At 38.6% G+C, this 19,244-nt stretch overlaps 1 protein-coding gene across 14 annotated transcripts in view; it reads right to left on the bottom strand.

Annotated features, from left to right (window-relative positions):
• MPDZ (multiple PDZ domain crumbs cell polarity complex component) overlaps positions 1 to 19,244 on the bottom strand; it is a 98,669-nt gene that overhangs the window by 39,816 nt on the left and 39,609 nt on the right. For 6 of the 14 annotated variants that reach the window (XM_054185575.1, XM_054185574.1, XM_054185581.1 and 3 more), the window contains exons 17-22: positions 17,131 to 17,340; positions 12,684 to 12,842; positions 9,461 to 9,748; positions 8,406 to 8,529; positions 3,939 to 4,137; positions 1,045 to 1,086 (exon numbers count right to left, since the gene is read on the bottom strand). In XM_054185575.1, coding sequence (XP_054041550.1) covers positions 1,045 to 1,086; positions 3,939 to 4,137; positions 8,406 to 8,529; positions 9,461 to 9,748; positions 12,684 to 12,842; positions 17,131 to 17,340 — 1,022 coding nt within the window. Of the gene's footprint in view, positions 1 to 1,044; positions 1,087 to 3,938; positions 4,138 to 8,405; positions 8,530 to 9,460; positions 9,749 to 12,683; positions 12,843 to 15,421; positions 15,539 to 17,130; positions 17,341 to 19,244 lie in introns of all 14 variants that reach the window. The other 8 variants (XM_054185579.1, XM_054185580.1, XM_054185583.1 and 5 more) reach the window with 4 other exon arrangements.

Here is a 19,244-nt window from a genome sequence, read left to right as displayed (position 1 = left end):
GGAAAGAAAAGTCCACCCAGGCACCTGAACGGTTCATCTGTAAAAGGGACTGATAATTGCCTTAATATGGTCACCGGGAAGACGGAAAGAGAAATAAGTGCCAGGAAATAGGGATTAAGACACAGAAAACAGGAAACAAGTAAATGACTGCTCTACTATTGTGTTGTAATTCATATCTGCAAGAGAAGTTAAAGTTCAACAATTTCAAGGGAAAGTATATGCAGGGTTTAATCACTTCCTTTCTTTCACAGCTGTACGGCTTGAAGGAGAAAGTGTTATGGTTTCCTTTCTTGAGAGCTACAACCACCCTCTTTTCCCCAGAGATATGCACTAGTAATGAAAGCAATGACAATGGAAACACCAAAGGGTGTACATAGGAAAATATCTTGTAAACACAACACTGCATGCAGTACAGAGGAACATTTATCACATGCTTGACTGAACAGCCACACAAAACCTTGAAACACCAACAAACCAAATAACAAAGTATGGAAAATGTTCAGGACAAATTACTGTCATTGACATTTAAGGTCTAACTTGAACCTTTTTATACATGAAGGAAGTAAAATGTAATTGCCACAGAAAATATGACACTGAGATTAATCCAGATATCAGTACATCGTACTCATGCCAATTCTAGCTGTGAACCCTGTACACACACATACACACGCATACGTATGTTCTCTGAGCACGTCTGCGGTGGCTGTCACAGATGAAATTTAAAAATATTAGCAATAATTTTTTAGAATACAGGCGTTTTCATTCCAGTCTGAGGAAGTATGCTCCAATCTTCAAGTTTAAAGCCATATCTATATATATACACATACACGTACATGTACACACAGAGTCATACCTTTTTTAAAATTAGATATATACACATCCACGTGTGCAGCCACACATGCATGCACACACACACACAAAGAGTATGTACCTATATCTGGATATATCCCTGACATTACTATGGATGTCATAAAAGCATGGAATGATTTTACAGACAAGTCGCAACACAGAGTCATAATGAGTTTCTGAATTGCCAATACTCACACATAACAGAGGGCCTGATCATCAGCAGGTGCTGGAGAAGATCTAGAATGTGAAGCATACGATGCAGCATCTTTTTACAATGATGTTAACAAATGTCAATGTCTCACGCTGAATGTGAGAGGCATACTTATGTAGTTAAAAGTGTGAGCTTTTTCTTTTTTTTCTTTCTTCTTTTTTTTTTCCCCCTTCCACCTCCACTTCATCTACACCTCCCCCAGAAAGCATCTGTTCTTTATTATTGTCTACAGCAGTGATTATTAACAAGCATCGAAAATGGAACTGCAATCTGTCTTTTATTTCTTGATCAGTAATTCATCCCCACACTTTAGGCAGGTGAATTCTGATTCAGCTCTGTAATTATCTGACAGATGTTACAAGCAGCTGCTGCTGAGCACAAAACCCTGGCTATTATTACAGAAATACAAGAGCTCCTGGCAAGGTGGAATGAGAAGTGAAACAGAATGCATTCTGGTAAGGCCACACACCTGGTTTTCCCACACACAAAGAACAAAAAAAATTAAATACCTAAGTCTGAAACTCAGATTGCTGCTTCTTCAACTATTCAAAATCAAATTTCCTTTAATAAAATAAAACAAAGCCTTTATGTGGCAAGTACAAACAGCTTTATGTTTTCTCAGCAAATCATGTTGTTTGCCACTGAAATACAGCTTTGAAATTAATCACCTTTTGGGGGCACCCTGCTACTCAAAAAAAAGCTCAGTCTAAAAGTTAAGGTGCCAGCACTGCAGCCCTGTATGGATTAATAGGAATGACATCAAGATGGCCACACCTGAGTGCTTGTGCACCCTTGTTTCCTGAGGACAATACCAAAGAGATTCAACTTGCTTATTTGAAATGCTGGCCCTTAAATTGCAAATCCTGCACGGTGGTGCACCGCATTAGACCTGAAATGACATCTATACAGCTGTGTATCCCTCTCAGCAACAGGAAAAACTATCATGAGATAATGTTCCTTATCTCCAAATTTCTGAGTTGGGACATTACCCACATGTTTGTATTGTATGATAGTATTTTTCTGGTATCCTGTACTGCTTCTGAAAGGACAAATTAATAGAAAAGTTTAATTATGCTGAATAATTTTGTATCAAAACTACGTAGGCCCAAAAATATTGTCCTTATTCTTGCAAGTCTTCTTTAGAAGCTACCAAAAGATTTGATCTTAAGTTCTTTGAAGTGCAGACACCAGATTCACTTTAAACCCTTATCATGGGAGTGCACCGAAGAACATAAATAGAAAATGAAAGACAAAAATCTAAAGTAAGAATATGAATAGCAACTGCCCCTTTTCTGTGGAATCTTTCAGAAAGGGGATGTACTTTTCTCTGGAAAATCTGAATATTCACGTCTAAGACAAGATTTTGGTATTTCTAATGTATCTGCAGAAGACTAAGACTACAAAACAAAACTTTTAGTCACATAGTGTAAAATGCAGCAGCTACAAAAGGATAAGCACAAATAATGAACACGTCTGTGTTTGATCATGTAACTATGGCACTAATAAAGACTCCTCACAAAAGAATGGTGCTGTAGCATTTGTGTATCTAAGCAGACGTACACACACATGCATGCACACATACTAACTGATCTCAGTCATGGTAGTGGGAATTATAATACAGTTTGAAAGCCTACTATAATAATCAATGTCACATTTCATCAATGCTGACTCGCTCATATTCATGACAGCATTGACAATAATGCAATTCATTATATGAGCACATCCCACTATTTAAACAAGTTTGCATTAAATCATAATCCGAAATGCATGACACCTAAGGAGCATACAATGAAATCTACCACCCACCGTGAAGATACTTTGCCTATCTGTTCCCAAAATGCCAGGTCTCTTCAAAGCTAGAACACTTCTGGGGAAGAACGGAATGCCCTGCAGTCCATTTTGAACTGGCAGAAACCACACAGTTATCTGCAACCACACTGGGATCCCTCTCAAGGCCAGCAGCCTCTTAAATAAATAAAGGCTTCTATTAGCAACAGCTCCATTAATCACGTTTGCAGATCTGACCCAATCCATGTTACCATGGGTTTGAGAAAAAAAGCTACTAGATTTTTGTCACTGTAAACCCAGCATTGGTGTGTCCAAAGCTGTCCACAAGCTTAGGAACAACTTAACTTCTAGATGGTGCATGTGGGCAAAGTTAACTCCACAACAACAGTTATACAGAATTGTACTTTAAGGGAAAGTTAAAATTTGTAAATTGAGTGACCTTGAGAGGAAGAAAATTTCTCATCAAGCCCATGGATTCTTCAAAACTTGTATTAATTACTGCAAGTTTAAAGTCTTACTCCCAAGAGCACATAATTATGCACCAGAGCAACAGCTCCTTCATATGTACTAATAAAAAATTGGAAGTGACTTCACCAGACTGTTTCTGACGTTTGTCACAGAGGTACTGAAAATGTTTTAAGTAGTACTTTTGTGCATTAACATCATGTGTCATACTTTCTGTCCGGCAGTCAAAACCAAAATCTATTACAAAGATCCCCATCACATGAAATCACTTGTGCAACGGCCAGGACCCTCCACCTTTGAGGAACACAAACATCTTGAGGAAATCCTTACTTTCTTTACTCTGACTAATCCCATTCCTTCAGTAAAACCAGGGCAGTAATGACGATAATTACTAATGACAGTAATAACTTTTCTAAGAACATCCAAAGCCTCTCACACAAGTGATTTTATTTCAAACCCATGAAGCTGTAATCTGAAGGTGAATTATCCATCTGAAGCTGTAACTTAAAAGGTAAACTCATGTTGTAAAAAACAAACAAAATTTTCATTTAGATTACTTGCATAAATAACCAGATTTTGATTATTAGCATCTTCCTACTACAATACACCATCTAGCTTTACCTACTTTATATCTGGTCCAATGAGTGAATGCCTCCTTAGCATAGCCCGGGCTTGTGCATTGGTTAAGTTAGTGGTTGACTCTTCATTAATGGACAGGATGCAGTCCCCCACACCAATCCGTCCATCACGACTTATTGAACCTCCATGAATGACGCTGCGGACTATCATTCCTGAGCCATCTTTATTGGAACTTACCGTCATCCCTATAGTGAAAAACACATAAAACAGTTAATAACATCTTTGAGCCCCAGCTCTGAGTGCCAAGAAAAAGAAATGTAACCTAGAGCAGGGAACGTAAACATTGCTCTTATTCTCCCTTGCATTTCCTTCTTTCCAACAGGAGATAGCAGTTACAAATCACAATCACAGTATCTTACTTTACCTTGTGTCATTTTACATATCAGGCTCAATATGAAAAAAACTAAGTCGAAAATTTGAGCAGAAAATATACAAAAAAGGTAATGAAATTGCTTCTAAAACAGCCAAATTTACCACTCTTCTGGATGGTTCACTGAGTTTACACACCACATTTCAGTTTAGTTTATGATGGCTCTCTTTGGAACAGAGCTGAAATGATTAAACAGTTAATTAGGTGCATAAAGTCAGTACAACCACACCCTTATTTTCAACAGAAAGCCTGAATTAGATTTCATTGACACAGTAGCTGCCCTCCTGCTCTCCTAGGTGGGCCATCACTTAGGCCCAGAAGAGCATCCTGACTTGTGTGGGAGACCACGCGCTACTGACGGATACACTCCACTACCTGAGTTACACCACCTGCTGTGGCACAGTAGGACACTACTTCTTAATACGCACCATTTAACTCCACTTTCTTTTCACTAATAGGAAATCAGACGGAGATTCTCCCTCCTCCCCCATGGGGAGCCCACAGGGACTTACTTGTAGTGCTGGGCTTCACGTGTCTTTGTGACTGTTCTCACATGCATGAATTGTCACTGTTATTTTCAGGGCAGTTGGTGCTCATGAAATCAATTCTGCTCACAGTTCCAGGAAAAACCATTCTTCGCTAAAGCAATGGAAAGGGCCTGAAGGGAAGTTAGCTGAAGGGCCAACACCCTGGAAGTCCACCCAATGGACTTCCAGTATCTTAATACTGCCAATATCTTTTTATTCTTTTTTTGCATCAACATGGAAGCTTTGCTTTACTAAAAAGAGGGAGCCACTGGAGTAAGAGTGCCTGAGAGTGTAATTGGAGGAGGCAGTGACTACCACACTATGTGTTCTCCTGTTTTTTCACGTAAACATCAGGCTAGCAAGCACATCAGGGAGCACAGTTGTGTGTCTGCAAGCCCTTACACTATTGTCCAGGCTGTCAGTGGAAGGAAGACGATACCTACCCAAAGCAAAACCATCAAGGATACTGACTATGAAAAAATACTAACCATTTATATACAAACATGGCTACAGAAGACAGAGATGGAACACTTTTTTCAGTGACCTTAAACCTTGGCAGACAGATGGGCTGAACAGAGTTTAGAAGGCATAATTATATATATACATATAAGCCCCAAGCTACCCAGACTCAGACAACCATACAAACATCTGCCTATATATCTCTCTCAGGGAAAAAAAAAAAATACTAAGGACAACACTAATCTGAATATTCATTTGTGCTTTTTAAGGCTCCTTCCAGAAAATAAAAACTTCTTAATGGTGTTAGGTCCTCAGGCCCATTTGTAGTGAGATCAACATAGCTGTCCTAGTATGAGAAGGTGGACCCGACTAGCAAGGAATAGCCCAATAAGCCTCTTAGACACAGGAATACATGTACCTCTCTACTTTGATATGCGGAATTCAAAGTTTATCTTTTGGAAAAACTGCAAAACCCATCTTTATGATGGCACTTTATATTAAACAGGAGAAAGAATATGATGTTACCGTTGACTGGCGATCTATATTTATGATTTGCCAAGTAACGATGTCGGCCGTAGTCAGGCATAATTTAAACATGGGAGTATCAGACTTGCGATAGGGACACACAATGCCACTGATTTACTGCCTTGCTATTAGAAAAAGTAGAGGTAAACTGTCTGTCCCCTAGCCCTCAGATTAGTAATTGTTACAATGTTGAGCACATCACAGATGGCATTTACAGATGCTGTCCTGGCGTGGATGCCCCAGCGTTTACACTCACGCACTCCTTCCAACAACCATCTCTTGACAGATATGCTCACACTGGTTACTCAGTCAGATCTGAATGTAAACACAACTCAGCAAGATAACAGTCTCCACCAGAATAGAGGCAGCGTGCACAGAAAAGCAAACTGCCAAGGAAACAGCTGAAATGTGGACTGAAATTCTGAACCTAACTTTGCTGCTTGGTTAAGCCAGCAACAAACAACAGTGTTACTGAGGGTAGTGTAATAGCACTTTAGAAAAACATCACTCCCGGCTTCTATGCTGACACCCTCATTACAACAGATCTGAAAGGCTGATGTCACACTTTGGACAGCTACAGTTTCAGATTAAAAATGCAAATTCCACTCTCAAGTTGCCAAATGTGTCACATAGGACAATGGCATTTCAGCTCATCCTGCATGTGGGTGCTCCGTCCTCTTACCTTTTAAAAACCACAATCAAAAGGTTAGAACTCCAGCTGCGGCTGGGTTTGAAGAGCTGTTGCAAGCTATGGGTGACACCACTTAAAAGAAAAAAAGATGTGCCAGTTTTCAACTGAAGTAATTGATGCAGCTGCAGCTTTCGAGAACATTCACAGCTCTTGATTTAGCTCCTTTTATAAAAATGAAAGTTAAAAGCAGTGCAGCCATGCGTGTAAATTGGTCACTGTGCCCAGGCAGCTTCGCAGGCCAGAGCACACACAGACTAGAAGAAAAAGACTACAGTCAAAAGCCAGGAGAAAGCGTTATTCACACTCACACTCTGCATACATGAGAGGCCAGTCTTACTTTTCATGCACGTAATGTTTGCCAATGTGCACCCTGCCCCAAATTTGTATTTTTATGCTGTGTTACTCTTGACATGAAATTTGCTTTGTACGTTCACTGCCCTTAAAATACTCGTTGACATACTGAAAAACACTGCTCCATTGAGCTAAGAGGTTATTGCAAACAGAACTTTAACAAAATCCAAATGCCTGGAACTGCACTGTGACCTGCACTTTATACAGCCTGGCAATAAGGCCAGTAAAGGCAGTAGTTACACAAGGACCTCATACCAATGAGAGTCAAAACAGACACCCGCATCAGTCTTGCCTCCAGCTTTACGTTTTGGAGATCACTTCCTGATCCAGTTTTGTGTCTGGCTGTATCACAAAGGAGAACGTGGTATGGGCAGACAGAGCATCCAGACACAGAGGGCTGTTTATTCCAGGCAGATGCGCCCACTGAATTACAGCATCACAGCACCTCACCCACCTCTGCAGAGCAAGGAGTCCCGAGTGGTGGCTGTTTATCAACAAGGGGCGCATGGGCTGCCCTCACAGTGCTTTCTGTGGACAACCCATCTTAAAGCATTTGTGGAGTCAATGCAAACAGCCAGCACCCACACGAACTCCTGCCCTACCAAACCCAGAGAGTCTTCAAGGATGTGAAGCTGGGAGAAACAGCAACAGGAACCTAAACCAAAGCAAATGAAAACACACCGGCCACGTACAGGAGCACCACTGCCTCACATTGCCCACGTACGGGAGCACCACAGCCTCCCACAACAAAGCCTCCCTCACGCTGGCTCTGGGAACTGGCTGGGGAGGATGATAACCCCATGCTACCCCTCACACTGCCCAGGGCTGCACCAGATACCAGGAGAGGGCAACAAATAATGTTTCGATCTGTCATGCCTGTTCAGTCCAAAATGTGCCTCTGGTCAGTATGCTCAAGAAGTTGCAGATTGAGGATACTTAAAACTCTGAAATTCTCTGCAAAATGATAACATCATTGAGCTAAAAATACTACCTAATAAATTTATCAATGATCTGATTTTCAGACATATTGAGGCACTTAAGATACAAGTACAAATACGTAGCAAGGAAGTGAACAGCTTGTTTAGACCCTTTTGTCCGTCCTCAGAAAGCAAGATCATTTTGTGCTTACATACATTTGAAAGTCCAGTCTGCAACTCTCTGACCAAAGTGGTTTTCTACTGCATTCCTTGGCTCTATCTCATTTTTCCACTATATTATATAAATGTATAGACATTAAAAAACAGTGCATTAGAATGGTTCTGTTAACACTTAGGAAAGACTAAACTCCTTTATGGGGGAAAAAAAAATTCTCAGTGAGACTTGTCACTTTACTGTTGTGTTCATGGGGACAGCAAATGGATCCCCTGACATCATAGCCAAACGGGGCAAGAGCAGCAAAGAATGAATATCCTGTTATGCCTTCCCCACTGAAAGGGAAATGTTTTGTCTTTACTAATAAAACAGGAAACACAAGCGAAAAACAGAAAGCCATGTTCCTGAACAGGCTACAGAAAATGTTAGCTACCTTACCTAGACTTGAATTGCCTTTTGCAATAGTGATAGTCTTCTCATACATGTTTTTGACCGAATTTGGGGTTGTGGTACTTCCCTCCAGAGATACTGGGCATCTCTTTTCCATTAAAAGCACCTGATCCTAACACAAGGGAAAATAACATCAGTTCAGAATACAGAGATAAAAATACAATTGGACATACTGACCTCAACTCCTTTTACCTTATACAGAAAGCTAGGTGCATCATCAATACAGATTCCTTATACAGACATTTGAAAAGTTGGTCCATTAAAGATCAAACCGACACACATGAAATTTCTCTTCTCATTCAGGTAATAAAGCAAATCTACCACAAAATACATGCTTTTAATTTAGGGACATCAGTTACACTCTTAAAATTAGTGGGGTGAATTCAAGGGCGCTCAGACTTGTTCACCACACGTCTGAAAATATGCCAGTGCTAAAGTAACAAATCTTGTAAGAAATTACAGCTCTTTTAAGAATGTCTTAATAAATCACTGCATGGAAGGAAAAAAGAAACACATGTCACAGTAACTGTCATATAACGGAATATTATATTTGCACATTGTGGCATCACAAGCCAATTTGTGTGCTGGACTGCCCAGGCTTGCGTGAACACCAGGATGCAGGACCATCACACCACTGCCCCTCAGCTTCCTAGGCCTGCTTTCCAGCTGTTCATGTCCTCCTTGCACACATGCCTCTGTGGAGGTTAACAGGAGTTAAGAAAAGCTCCCTGGCCCATCCAACTGTGGTCCATTGTGGTCCAGCAGTACCTACTGCTGTGACGTATGAGCAGAATTTTATATACCCTCTTATAGCCAGACACTGGGAGATGACTATCTTTACGCCACAAATTATCTCATGTTTTGGATAGGTCTATATCGATAAGTTTTGATATGAGTTACCACATAGGGTAGACATTTATAATCACACCACCATACATGGCTGTTGGCCAGTGTCAATTTCTGTGGGAGATTTTATGGTGTAATATGGCCTTTCTGTAGGTTTTTGCTATTTATTATTTAGAAAAAAATAAAAAAATCTTTACATTTCCCGTGGGATCAAGCTGCGCTGTAGTAGCAAGGTTTGTAGTCAGTGCTATTTCTGCTGCTGTCTGAGGTCCAGTCCATGTTGTTGTGTTTTCACTTTCAGTTTGGTTGATATCCGAAACATCCAGAGGCAGAAGATCCTTTTTAGTAAAACCAGTTGCAGTTTCAAGGGTATTGTCCACTACAGACTTCGGCTCTCCCACTCTCTGACTCAGATCCATGTTGTACAAATTCTTGTCAGATACACAGAAATCAGCTGCAGCATTTGAATGTTCCTCTCCAACAGACTGTTAAACACAGGAGACAATGAACAATCAACATTCTTCTACAGTATAAATAAAAAGTGCATTTCATGCTAAAATCTTAAACAGAAACTAATCTCACAGAATTTAAACATATTTAACTTATGTGTCTTCAGTAGATTCCAACAGGTATTTTACTACAAAATGTACTTGATTCCTCATACAATTTCTTCTGTTTTAAAATACCAGAAGTCAATGAAAATAAGTTATTGCTGAAGGCCAAATTCTAATTTAATACTCATCAATAACCCTCCACTAACTTCAGCAAAGTAACACCCACTCACACATTCTCAAACTAGATATAACTCCGCAAGCTATTAAAATTAAAGCATCCAATTGTCTTTCTCAGGTAGAAGAACTTTGCAAGACCAAGGTCTTTACTTTCAAAACACTTAGCAACCAAAGAGCAATTTCAAGCAGCTCCGACAATAAGTATGCAATCTAATTATCCATTTAACTGAGTAGAAACAGATTTAGATATCCCTTCCACACAAAGAAGGAAAAGTAAAATCTTGGTGAAATCTCAGCAAAAAATGAACATGGAGGTTTTGAAGTGTGACAACAATGAAATACAATGATGTAGTTACAGAAACTTAGCAGTTAGTACTTATTGCAAATATATTGATATGGCTGCAGTGTGAGGATTAAGTTCTCTACACAAAATTTGTTTTGACTTTCAAGATTCCAAGGTCCTGCATTTCCAATTTTTTAAGGGATTCCAATAATCACAACCTTCTGAAAAAAAATAAAATCTTCAAATATTCTCTAGCTGAGCTTACAAAATGAGTAATTTTAAAAACATGAAGGCCATTAGGTATTAGAAAGATATATGAAGGACTTAGAGGCTCTGTATCAGTATTAAGGATTATTCTCTGAAATGTAGTAAATGAAGCCACAAGAAGGTCTACCTCCATATGTCTCAGTTGTTATCCACTGGTCCTATAAATTTTTCTATTCCTTTTCCAAAAAATGGGCTAAATCCTGTGATTTTGGGATATTTTGTGTGAAGGGCCTTAGAATTAGGTTTTTTTCATATTTCATGAAGTGCATACATGCTTGCTCTGTCCCCAGACAATCATCAAAAAAGGTTCCCCTGTAAATAAGTGGTTTAAGTAGCATCTGAGAAGATAATTGAGCAAAGCCTAAATACAACTAATCTGCATGATGTAATCAATGAAATAATTTCCTATGTTTTGCAGAACAGAACATTAGGACTATAATCTATTTAAATTATTTCATAAGGTTTCAAAGACAGCTGAGACACCTACTTTTAAGTCTGTTTTGTATTCATTTCCAAATCAGCGAAAACAAGACCCAGATCATGCTCAACTTGTGTTCCATATGCCATATATACATAGTGTAGTTGCAGCATATGCCCATTTTTATTTTTGTTTCACTTAAAGACAATGATGTAATTTTTGAATACAAACACAATTTCAGGAATTTGGAGCTACAGCAACATGTGGCCTCATTAAAGCATTTGCATTACTTTAAGTATTATTTTTTTCATCACCTATTTTAAAAGTGACACCAAAGACATCCAGAACCCCTCAACTTCCCTGCAGTCAGAAATAGCTGAAATAGCTCTGCATTCCTAATAGCATCAAATAGCATTTTTTTTCATTTTTACCGCATTTCACTTGCTTCAGAAGTCTTCTTACATGAACAGATTTTCTCGCTATGTTTACTTTGTGAAGTCACTCATAATTGCAGAGTAAAAAATGTTACTTGATGAGAACTTAATACTCACTTCATACTGGTGCACAGAGATGAACACTGAAGAGTAAGGACCATAATCTTTAAAAAGCATGTAAACTGAAGCCGTCTTTAAGTCAATGCTGAAAATAACTTAAGACTTTCTACAGCCTCAACATGGTATATAATGTAAATCCAGCCTCTATCTCATAAAATGCTTCTCAGCATGCCAAATGCATAATCCATTTATGTAACAATTACAGGGTGAAACAATGCAATCTGTCCCACTGGCACGGCAGAGACGTGCTCTTTTGTGGATTAGGAGAAACCATTAGAAGATGAATTTAGCTTTCCAACCAGTGCCTCGTAAGGGCTGAACATATTCCAGAAGGGATAAAGGGAGTTACTAGAGCTCAGGTGTGGATAAAAAGCAGCAGCTACTCTATTCAAGACCACAGACCGCAAACCTGGAGAAATCCCTACAATGTTGCTTTCAATGATGACTGCTAGGAGAAATGATTTGGAAGACTCTTGAATGGCAAAATAAATCTACAGATTGCCAAGAAAAAAGCATGAAAACTCATGGAGAGAAACAAAGCAACAGCTCCGATACAAACAATCAAGTCATTATGGGTATGTGACCAGCAAGAAAAAAAAGATACTGATCTTTGTAATACTCTTTAAGAATTTATCTTCATTTATTGACTTTAAATAGAAATTATTAGCAATTAGAGGTTTGACACATACAGACTTAATTATAGTATCATTATGAACATTTCATTCAAGAACACAGTAAATGAATTAGCAAACATACTAAATATGAAGTATAAAAGCAAAGCTTAGGATGAAAACTTACTCTTGCTTTTCCTACCTAAAATATTGTAAAATAATGCAGTTATTTTGTGTTACCACTCTTTTCTGTGCTCTGAAGTAACAGCAATTAAGTTTTTGTAGCAGAGTACTCACCACAGCTTTAACACTACAAACATCTCACCATACTTTATCTGGCTATACGAAACAAAAATCCAAGCTTTCATCCTTCTAGCTGCCTCTCCAATACACACATCTGAAAGACACCACCGCTAGCCTAAACAAAACTGCACTTTAATCTTGTAACAAATAGTGCAGTTTGAATCAGGATGGCATAAAACATTTATATCTAATAATACAGCCTTTCAAACTCATAATCAAAGTTTATCATCGATAAAATCATCCTCCATTTTACCTTGGGAGTTGACAATGGAAGAGAGAAGCTGAAGTTCAGCTCACCGCTACTGGTACTGGCATGCAGAGCTATCATTGAAGCCTGGAAGACGTCACCCTCTAGAGAATACTGCGATTCAAAGGTGGACTCATCCGCTAGATCTGCCTCGCTGGAGTCCACCTAACAACAAAAGCAATTCAATCAGCCAGGCTATCTGTTACCTTCACACCACATAAGCCCCGAACACATGCACCTCAGCTGCTACATTCTGACTGACACTTTTTTTTTCCCCCTCCAGGTTTTACATTGAAGTTACATTTGCAGAGCACAGGAGGAAAAATTTCTGCTTCAATTACAATTCACGTTACTACATCTTAAGAGGCTGCAAAGAACATCTGAAGTAAAGTGAGAGTCTCAACTGGAATGAGCTGCAGGGCTGAGGCAGGCTTATGCCTGTTAATAGAAGTACAAGGTGTCAGGAGAATTCTGCTGTTCTCTGGCATCAATATTTTGATTTCTTTAAAGCTTTTTTTTTTTTAATTTTCTTTTACAAGAATTAGCACTGAAAAAATAATGAGTTTCACTTAGTGCCACCTGTCAGGCATGTTCCCTCCACCCAACTTGATAGGTTCGGTTGATTTCAAAAGGGTATGAAAAATAATCTTCTGGAGACTGCACTGCTTTTCAATACATTTATAAGAAAAAATTATTACATGATCTTTTATGATTTCAAAAATATTTTACATTTGAAAACAAGATTAATATGGACAATTCTCCTGTCTTATGTGAGAAATAGAATTCTAAAAAGAGTTCCAGACATGGACTTCAACAGTATTTTTTGCCTTTTTTTTTTTTTCCTTACAGGAAAGACCATTTTTTTCAAGACTCATATACTTTCAAATACTAGAAAAAAAATTAAGTCCTAAAACACTTACTTTATGGTGCTTCACATACTACACTTTGATTATAATTTCATTTTCCCTGGCACAGCTCAAGAAAGCAGTGTATGCTAATAAAAATGATCAGTGAGTTAACAGCCATGTCCATACCATTAACTTGTATGAAGCAGCCAAGTGCACCTATCTGCAGGCACAGGACCTAACTGTTGTTTTTCAGCATCTGCGGTTAGTAATACTATGAATTCATTATGTTGTACTCACAACAGCAACAATCTGCAATGATTCAACATATTGGTTCCTTTTTGGGGTACATACGATCCATTTTTTTATTTTCCCAACCCTAAAGACTTAACAGCTAATTCAAACTGCTCCTTTGGTGTAACTTACTCTCAGCCCATCTTCTCGAAAATGCAGACTAGTGTTACCGAAGCTATGCCCTGTAAAAAGGCATTGTGAAAAATGGGGACAGACCTGTAGAATCTGAGAGGAGATTTATCAATAAAAACCGTATCTCATGAGATACTCTGCAAGTATCTCTTGCGATAGTGAAGATGTGTGCAACTCTGCAAACACATCTTCAACTGGGTGACTGCACATTCAATTTTGTATTTTGCACATTTAATCAGTTAGTTGTCAGAGTGACAATTTAGCCGTATTATGATCTGCCATATATTTTCATTGTTCTTTCACAATGTTAATTGTTTTATATGAATCACAGATAGAAGACAAATTTTAAAATACTTAAGTTTTAATCTAATCTTTTCAACACATCTTTAATTAAAGGATATTTACCATACATAACCTGGCTTCTTCTCAATTAAAAGAATAAGGCAAATACTATTATCTAACTAATGCACCAAGGTAACAAACTGCAGAAGAAAAACCAGGCATTCTTGTTTAAAACCAAGTTATTAAAAACAGCTTGTCATTTCCAAATGTGAAAAAAGTAGCAAACATACTGGAATCAGTAATTCAGAGATTTTTGCCTTGGAAGGATCTATTTCAGGTTTTTCTTTGTTGGGTTGTTGTGTTGTTTTTTTTTTCCTAATGAATTAAGTTCTGGTGTTTAGTAGAAACTGCTTTCCTACTCATGTAGGAAGATGAGGGCCCCAGAAGATGAGGGCCAAACAATTTCAATACCAGTCCCAGATCAGTACAAATAACCATGACAAGACACACTCAAGATGTGTTTATATTCTGGGTTTTGGGGTTTTGTTTTTTTTTTTTTTTTGTAGAGGCCTATTTCCTTTGCCTTTTTTACCTGAGTTCTTATTGGTAACTTTGGGGCTATTTAAGGCACTGAATGCCCAGGTAAGCCACCTCGTTTGTACAAGTGAACACCTTTTGACCTTGCAAATCTCATAATCGCTGATGCTGAAGCCTGAAGAATAGTATCAGGAAAAAGTGTTGGCAGCTTTTGAAGACAGACAGCATTCCTTGCAAGGCTGACTTACGTGCAAAAAGAAAGTTTCAGGATGGAGAAGTAATGTATAATGGTATACAGGCAAAGAGATTTATTTACAAAATAAGCACATGAACCTTTTTCTACACAAGGTGAGATTTTTGAAGCAATATTCAGTGCATGCAAGAAGTGGGTAGCCATGTACTTTTGAAAATCTCAGCAAAATAATTCCTTTTTTTTCCAGCAACTGAAGTATCATAGGTCAGATTCACAGCTCATGCAAACAGTCAAAATCTCCAGATGCCAGTTTCAGCCATGTGGAGATCCATCCCAACTACAGTGGACGAGTAATGTGGTGATAGTAAACACTAAAAAATAAGTATGAACACTGACAAAGCAACCCCTTTCATTACAAAATGCAAAGACTTAAGAAATCTTTGGTAAGTTGGGCCACTAACCAGAGCCAGCTCAGCACGGAAGAGGGCTGCATCAGCTGGCCCCTCCTCCTCAAGTGACTGGGCAGTGTAGAAAAAGCAATCTTCCTTAGCAGAGACATAGCCCTCCTCTGGTGAAAGCTGCAGAAAGAACGAAGCTCTGAGTTGGATGAGTGGCCAGGACACAGGGTGTGCAGAGTGCATTATGTATGTGGGTTTAAAGCAAATGCAGCAAAGAGTTCATTTCAATCACAGTCACAGTGCCGGACAATTATTTTTTTTCAAATTTACCTGAATTGATTCAGCTTCACATCTCATTTTACATCCCCAAGTAATGAAAATGGCCTATCCAGCTATACCATAGAGCCCCCAGCTTAGTCCAAACTCATTTCAATTTCTGCTCTTATTAAACATATACTAAAACTGCCATCAGAGCAGCCACCAGGGAAAGAGCCAAACAGCACAGGCCTTTACGACCTTGCTAGTTGCAGAGTAACCTTGTTAGCAGACAGGAAGACTGCATCCACTGTATATGTTTTGAGATAGTATTCGCTGGGTGGAACAGCCTCAAGAGGACAAAACACAATTCTGACTATAAACTAGCAGCTTTTTCCAACAGAATTTGATACTAGGTGCATTCGGCCAGTATTGCAAAGAAGCCAGTGATTATTCACAATGTTTAATTAATTGTCAAGTATAATATGGGAAATATTGAAGTGCAAATGCTATATGTTTACAAACTGCTGGGAACAGAAACAAAACCCCCATGCATTTTCTCTTTTAGAGTGACGTCTTCTTAAGTGTGAAAATGTTGATTTGCAATACATTTTAATATGTAACACAGAGCTTCCACTACAAAAAGCAAATTTAACAAAGAAAGTTAAAAATGTACCCTCTCACTATGAAAAGCAAAGTTTCTAGTGAAACTTAAACATCAGCCATTCCCTTCCACCCTCTCCACAAACTTCTACTAAGAGGGAAAATTTGATATCTGCATTCACAAAAATTACAAGATTATTATTTCATGGAAAGAAAAATGAACCCCAAAGACTGCACTTGGACTTATAGCGAAAGGTATCTTCTTCGTATGTAAGAACTGATGACATTCTACTGATTTGAATTTAACACACCAGGGACACTAGTCCACTAGCATCCTTACTGATACACTATTTCGGTTACCCTAGGTCTCTTTCAACCTTGTTCTTCTAATTGTTACAGACTACTTTCTAAAATCAAGCCTGAAATATTTATGGCTATATTAAAATAACCAGGTTGAGATATATAAACTGAAGACTATTCACCACTGCTTAAATGTAAAGTGTACAGTCTAAATACAAAGACTGCGTATGTGCTATACCTTGCAAAGGCAATTTCCAGGCAAACCACATAAAATTAACTTTACGTCACCATTTCACAAATTCAGAGAATCTCGTAAAGCGTACAAAATTATGCCTGGCAATTTGCAGCCCTGAAATACTGCTGGTTGCAAGATGCTTCACTGTTTTCTCAGCTGCAAGACAGGCGTGGTAGGTCCCGCAATCACTACACCAGTCATACACTACACAAGCCACTCCTACGTGCAAGGAGATAGAGGAATCTGTTAAAGACAGTTTCTGGATGTTTTGAACCACCCAGCTGTACCCCAAAGCACAGAAAGTGTATGTAGAAGTTAAGATCACCATGCACCAGCTTAAATTACATGAAAAGTACCCATGGAATTCCCAAATCCTTACAGGCAGTGGTTTGGCAACTCCTATTTTAACTATTCCTGTTGGGGCTCCTTTCAGTGCTTGTACCGCTTCCTCCAGGCTGCCATTTTCCAAGTTGATATCGTTGACAAACATAAGCCGATCTCCAGGAAGAAGTCTGCCATCTTGCTCAGCCACACCACCAGGAACTAATGAGCGAATCACAATTACAGTGTTTGCTGGATCAACAGGATCCTAATTAAATAAAAGGAAGAAAAAATTTCATTTTAATTACTCTTACATGTCTTGAAAGGCTAATTTTTATGCATAAGCTTTTAATAACAACCCATCAAAGCTGAGTTATTAAAAAAGCTGGAGCTCTGCTCCACATGAACCCTCAGCAGGAACATACCCTCCTGTGCAGACTGCCCATATGTTTAGACTTCCACCTACTTTTAATTCTCTAATGTGAAAACTATTACTCCTTTCTGGATGATGTCCCATCATATAGCTCCAGCATAAAACAATGCTAAATTGCAGAGTGCTGTTCATACCATAATGAGTAATTACACACCAGAAATTCAAATACTTCCTACTACAATGACAGCGTTGCAGACTTCATCCTCCCTTACACTCAATGGTCTGGGAATACAGTTGGGCAGTGCAGACTGGGGCAAAGTTAACACACACACACTCTGGTGGAACAAAAGGCCTATTTTCAACAACTCTCTTATACTTCGTGGCACCAGATCTTGTTCATCTGAGAAAGCACTTTTTAAGAGGCAAGTCCTTGTGCATGCCTAATTAAACACTTTATGGGAGACAGGAACATACCAATACTGCACTCCAATCAACAAGACAAAACAAAATGGTGTTTGCTTTTAAAAAATAAAACTGCTTTGAAGTCCCATCCTCCAATGCACTGATTTTTATAAAAACGCTAGCATCAAATACTAGTAACAGGAACATATGATACTGTTATAACAATTACCACAGATGCACACATTTGCATGATTCTTATAGAATTACATTCACAAGGAATATCATTACATGTTAATACTTGCAACACACAGCAATTCACTTGAGGGCATGCACAGAAGAAAAGGAGAAATGTAATAACGTATTAGCTTTACTGATAACAAAAGGAAGAGAGAAGCAATCGTCTACAAACTGGCATGCAATTGCAACAAGTTTCCATGCCAAGATGTACATCTGAAAGGATGCACGCCATCAAAGCAGCACCCAAAACCACAGGAACTGGAGACTGCGGAATGCCAGTGTGAGAGAGAAGTGTTAAGGGAAGAATGGAAGGACTCCAAGAAGACCTTGTTACGCTTCAAAGCAGCTAATATGGTAAGAAGAATGCCGTGGAGCAATAAAACACTTCATAAGTGGAAATACGACCAGCATTGATGGAGACAGTGCTTAAGCCTGAACACTGATGTGTTCTTCACTATTTTAACAAGTATTTACACTGTCACTTCAGATGACACCGCATGACACATTATTTCAAAAAAATCACCTCTCTAGTGTATGTGACAGCCTTCCCTGGGGTAAGAAATTATGTAGACTTTCCTAGCAGTCTGTCATTGCATGAAACAGGTGGAATATATTCGTATGAACATAATTTTCCTTAACTTTATTCACTGTTTATTGAAAATTAACTGAAAATTTAATGGAAACAGCAAAATACAAAGATAAATCCCACTGGAAACTTATTGTTCACAGTCTTAGATGAAAGCAGAAACTTCAGTGACAAACTGAAATGTTTTAACCACATGTCAAAGGAGAGAACATAGGACAAATCACAAATACTATAACGTCAAAAAAAAAAGGTTATTTTCAGAAAGCGGACTAAAACTGTAGGATTATAATCAAAATCACATTTGAAAAAATATATAAAAAAAATTTAAGGTACTTCCCACAATCCTTCAGTATCCCCATCCATAAACAAAATTCAGAAACTAACCACACAGGCAACCACCATTTGTGTCAATGCTTCAAAAGAGGCTGAAGCAAAAATATGCTTTACTTTGGGCTGACATGGACTCCAAGTACTGAGGCTCAGCTATGGTGTCTCACTGCAGAGAATCATAAGTAACACATTAAAGATAATCACTGTTTCATAAAACAGATACTTGACTATGCCTTTATCCTTC

This window comes from Rissa tridactyla, chromosome Z (assembly GCF_028500815.1).
Source record: "Rissa tridactyla isolate bRisTri1 chromosome Z, bRisTri1.patW.cur.20221130, whole genome shotgun sequence".
Classification (NCBI taxonomy): domain Eukaryota; kingdom Metazoa; phylum Chordata; class Aves; order Charadriiformes; family Laridae; genus Rissa; species Rissa tridactyla.
This window is presented reverse-complemented; position numbering and strand designations above follow the sequence as displayed.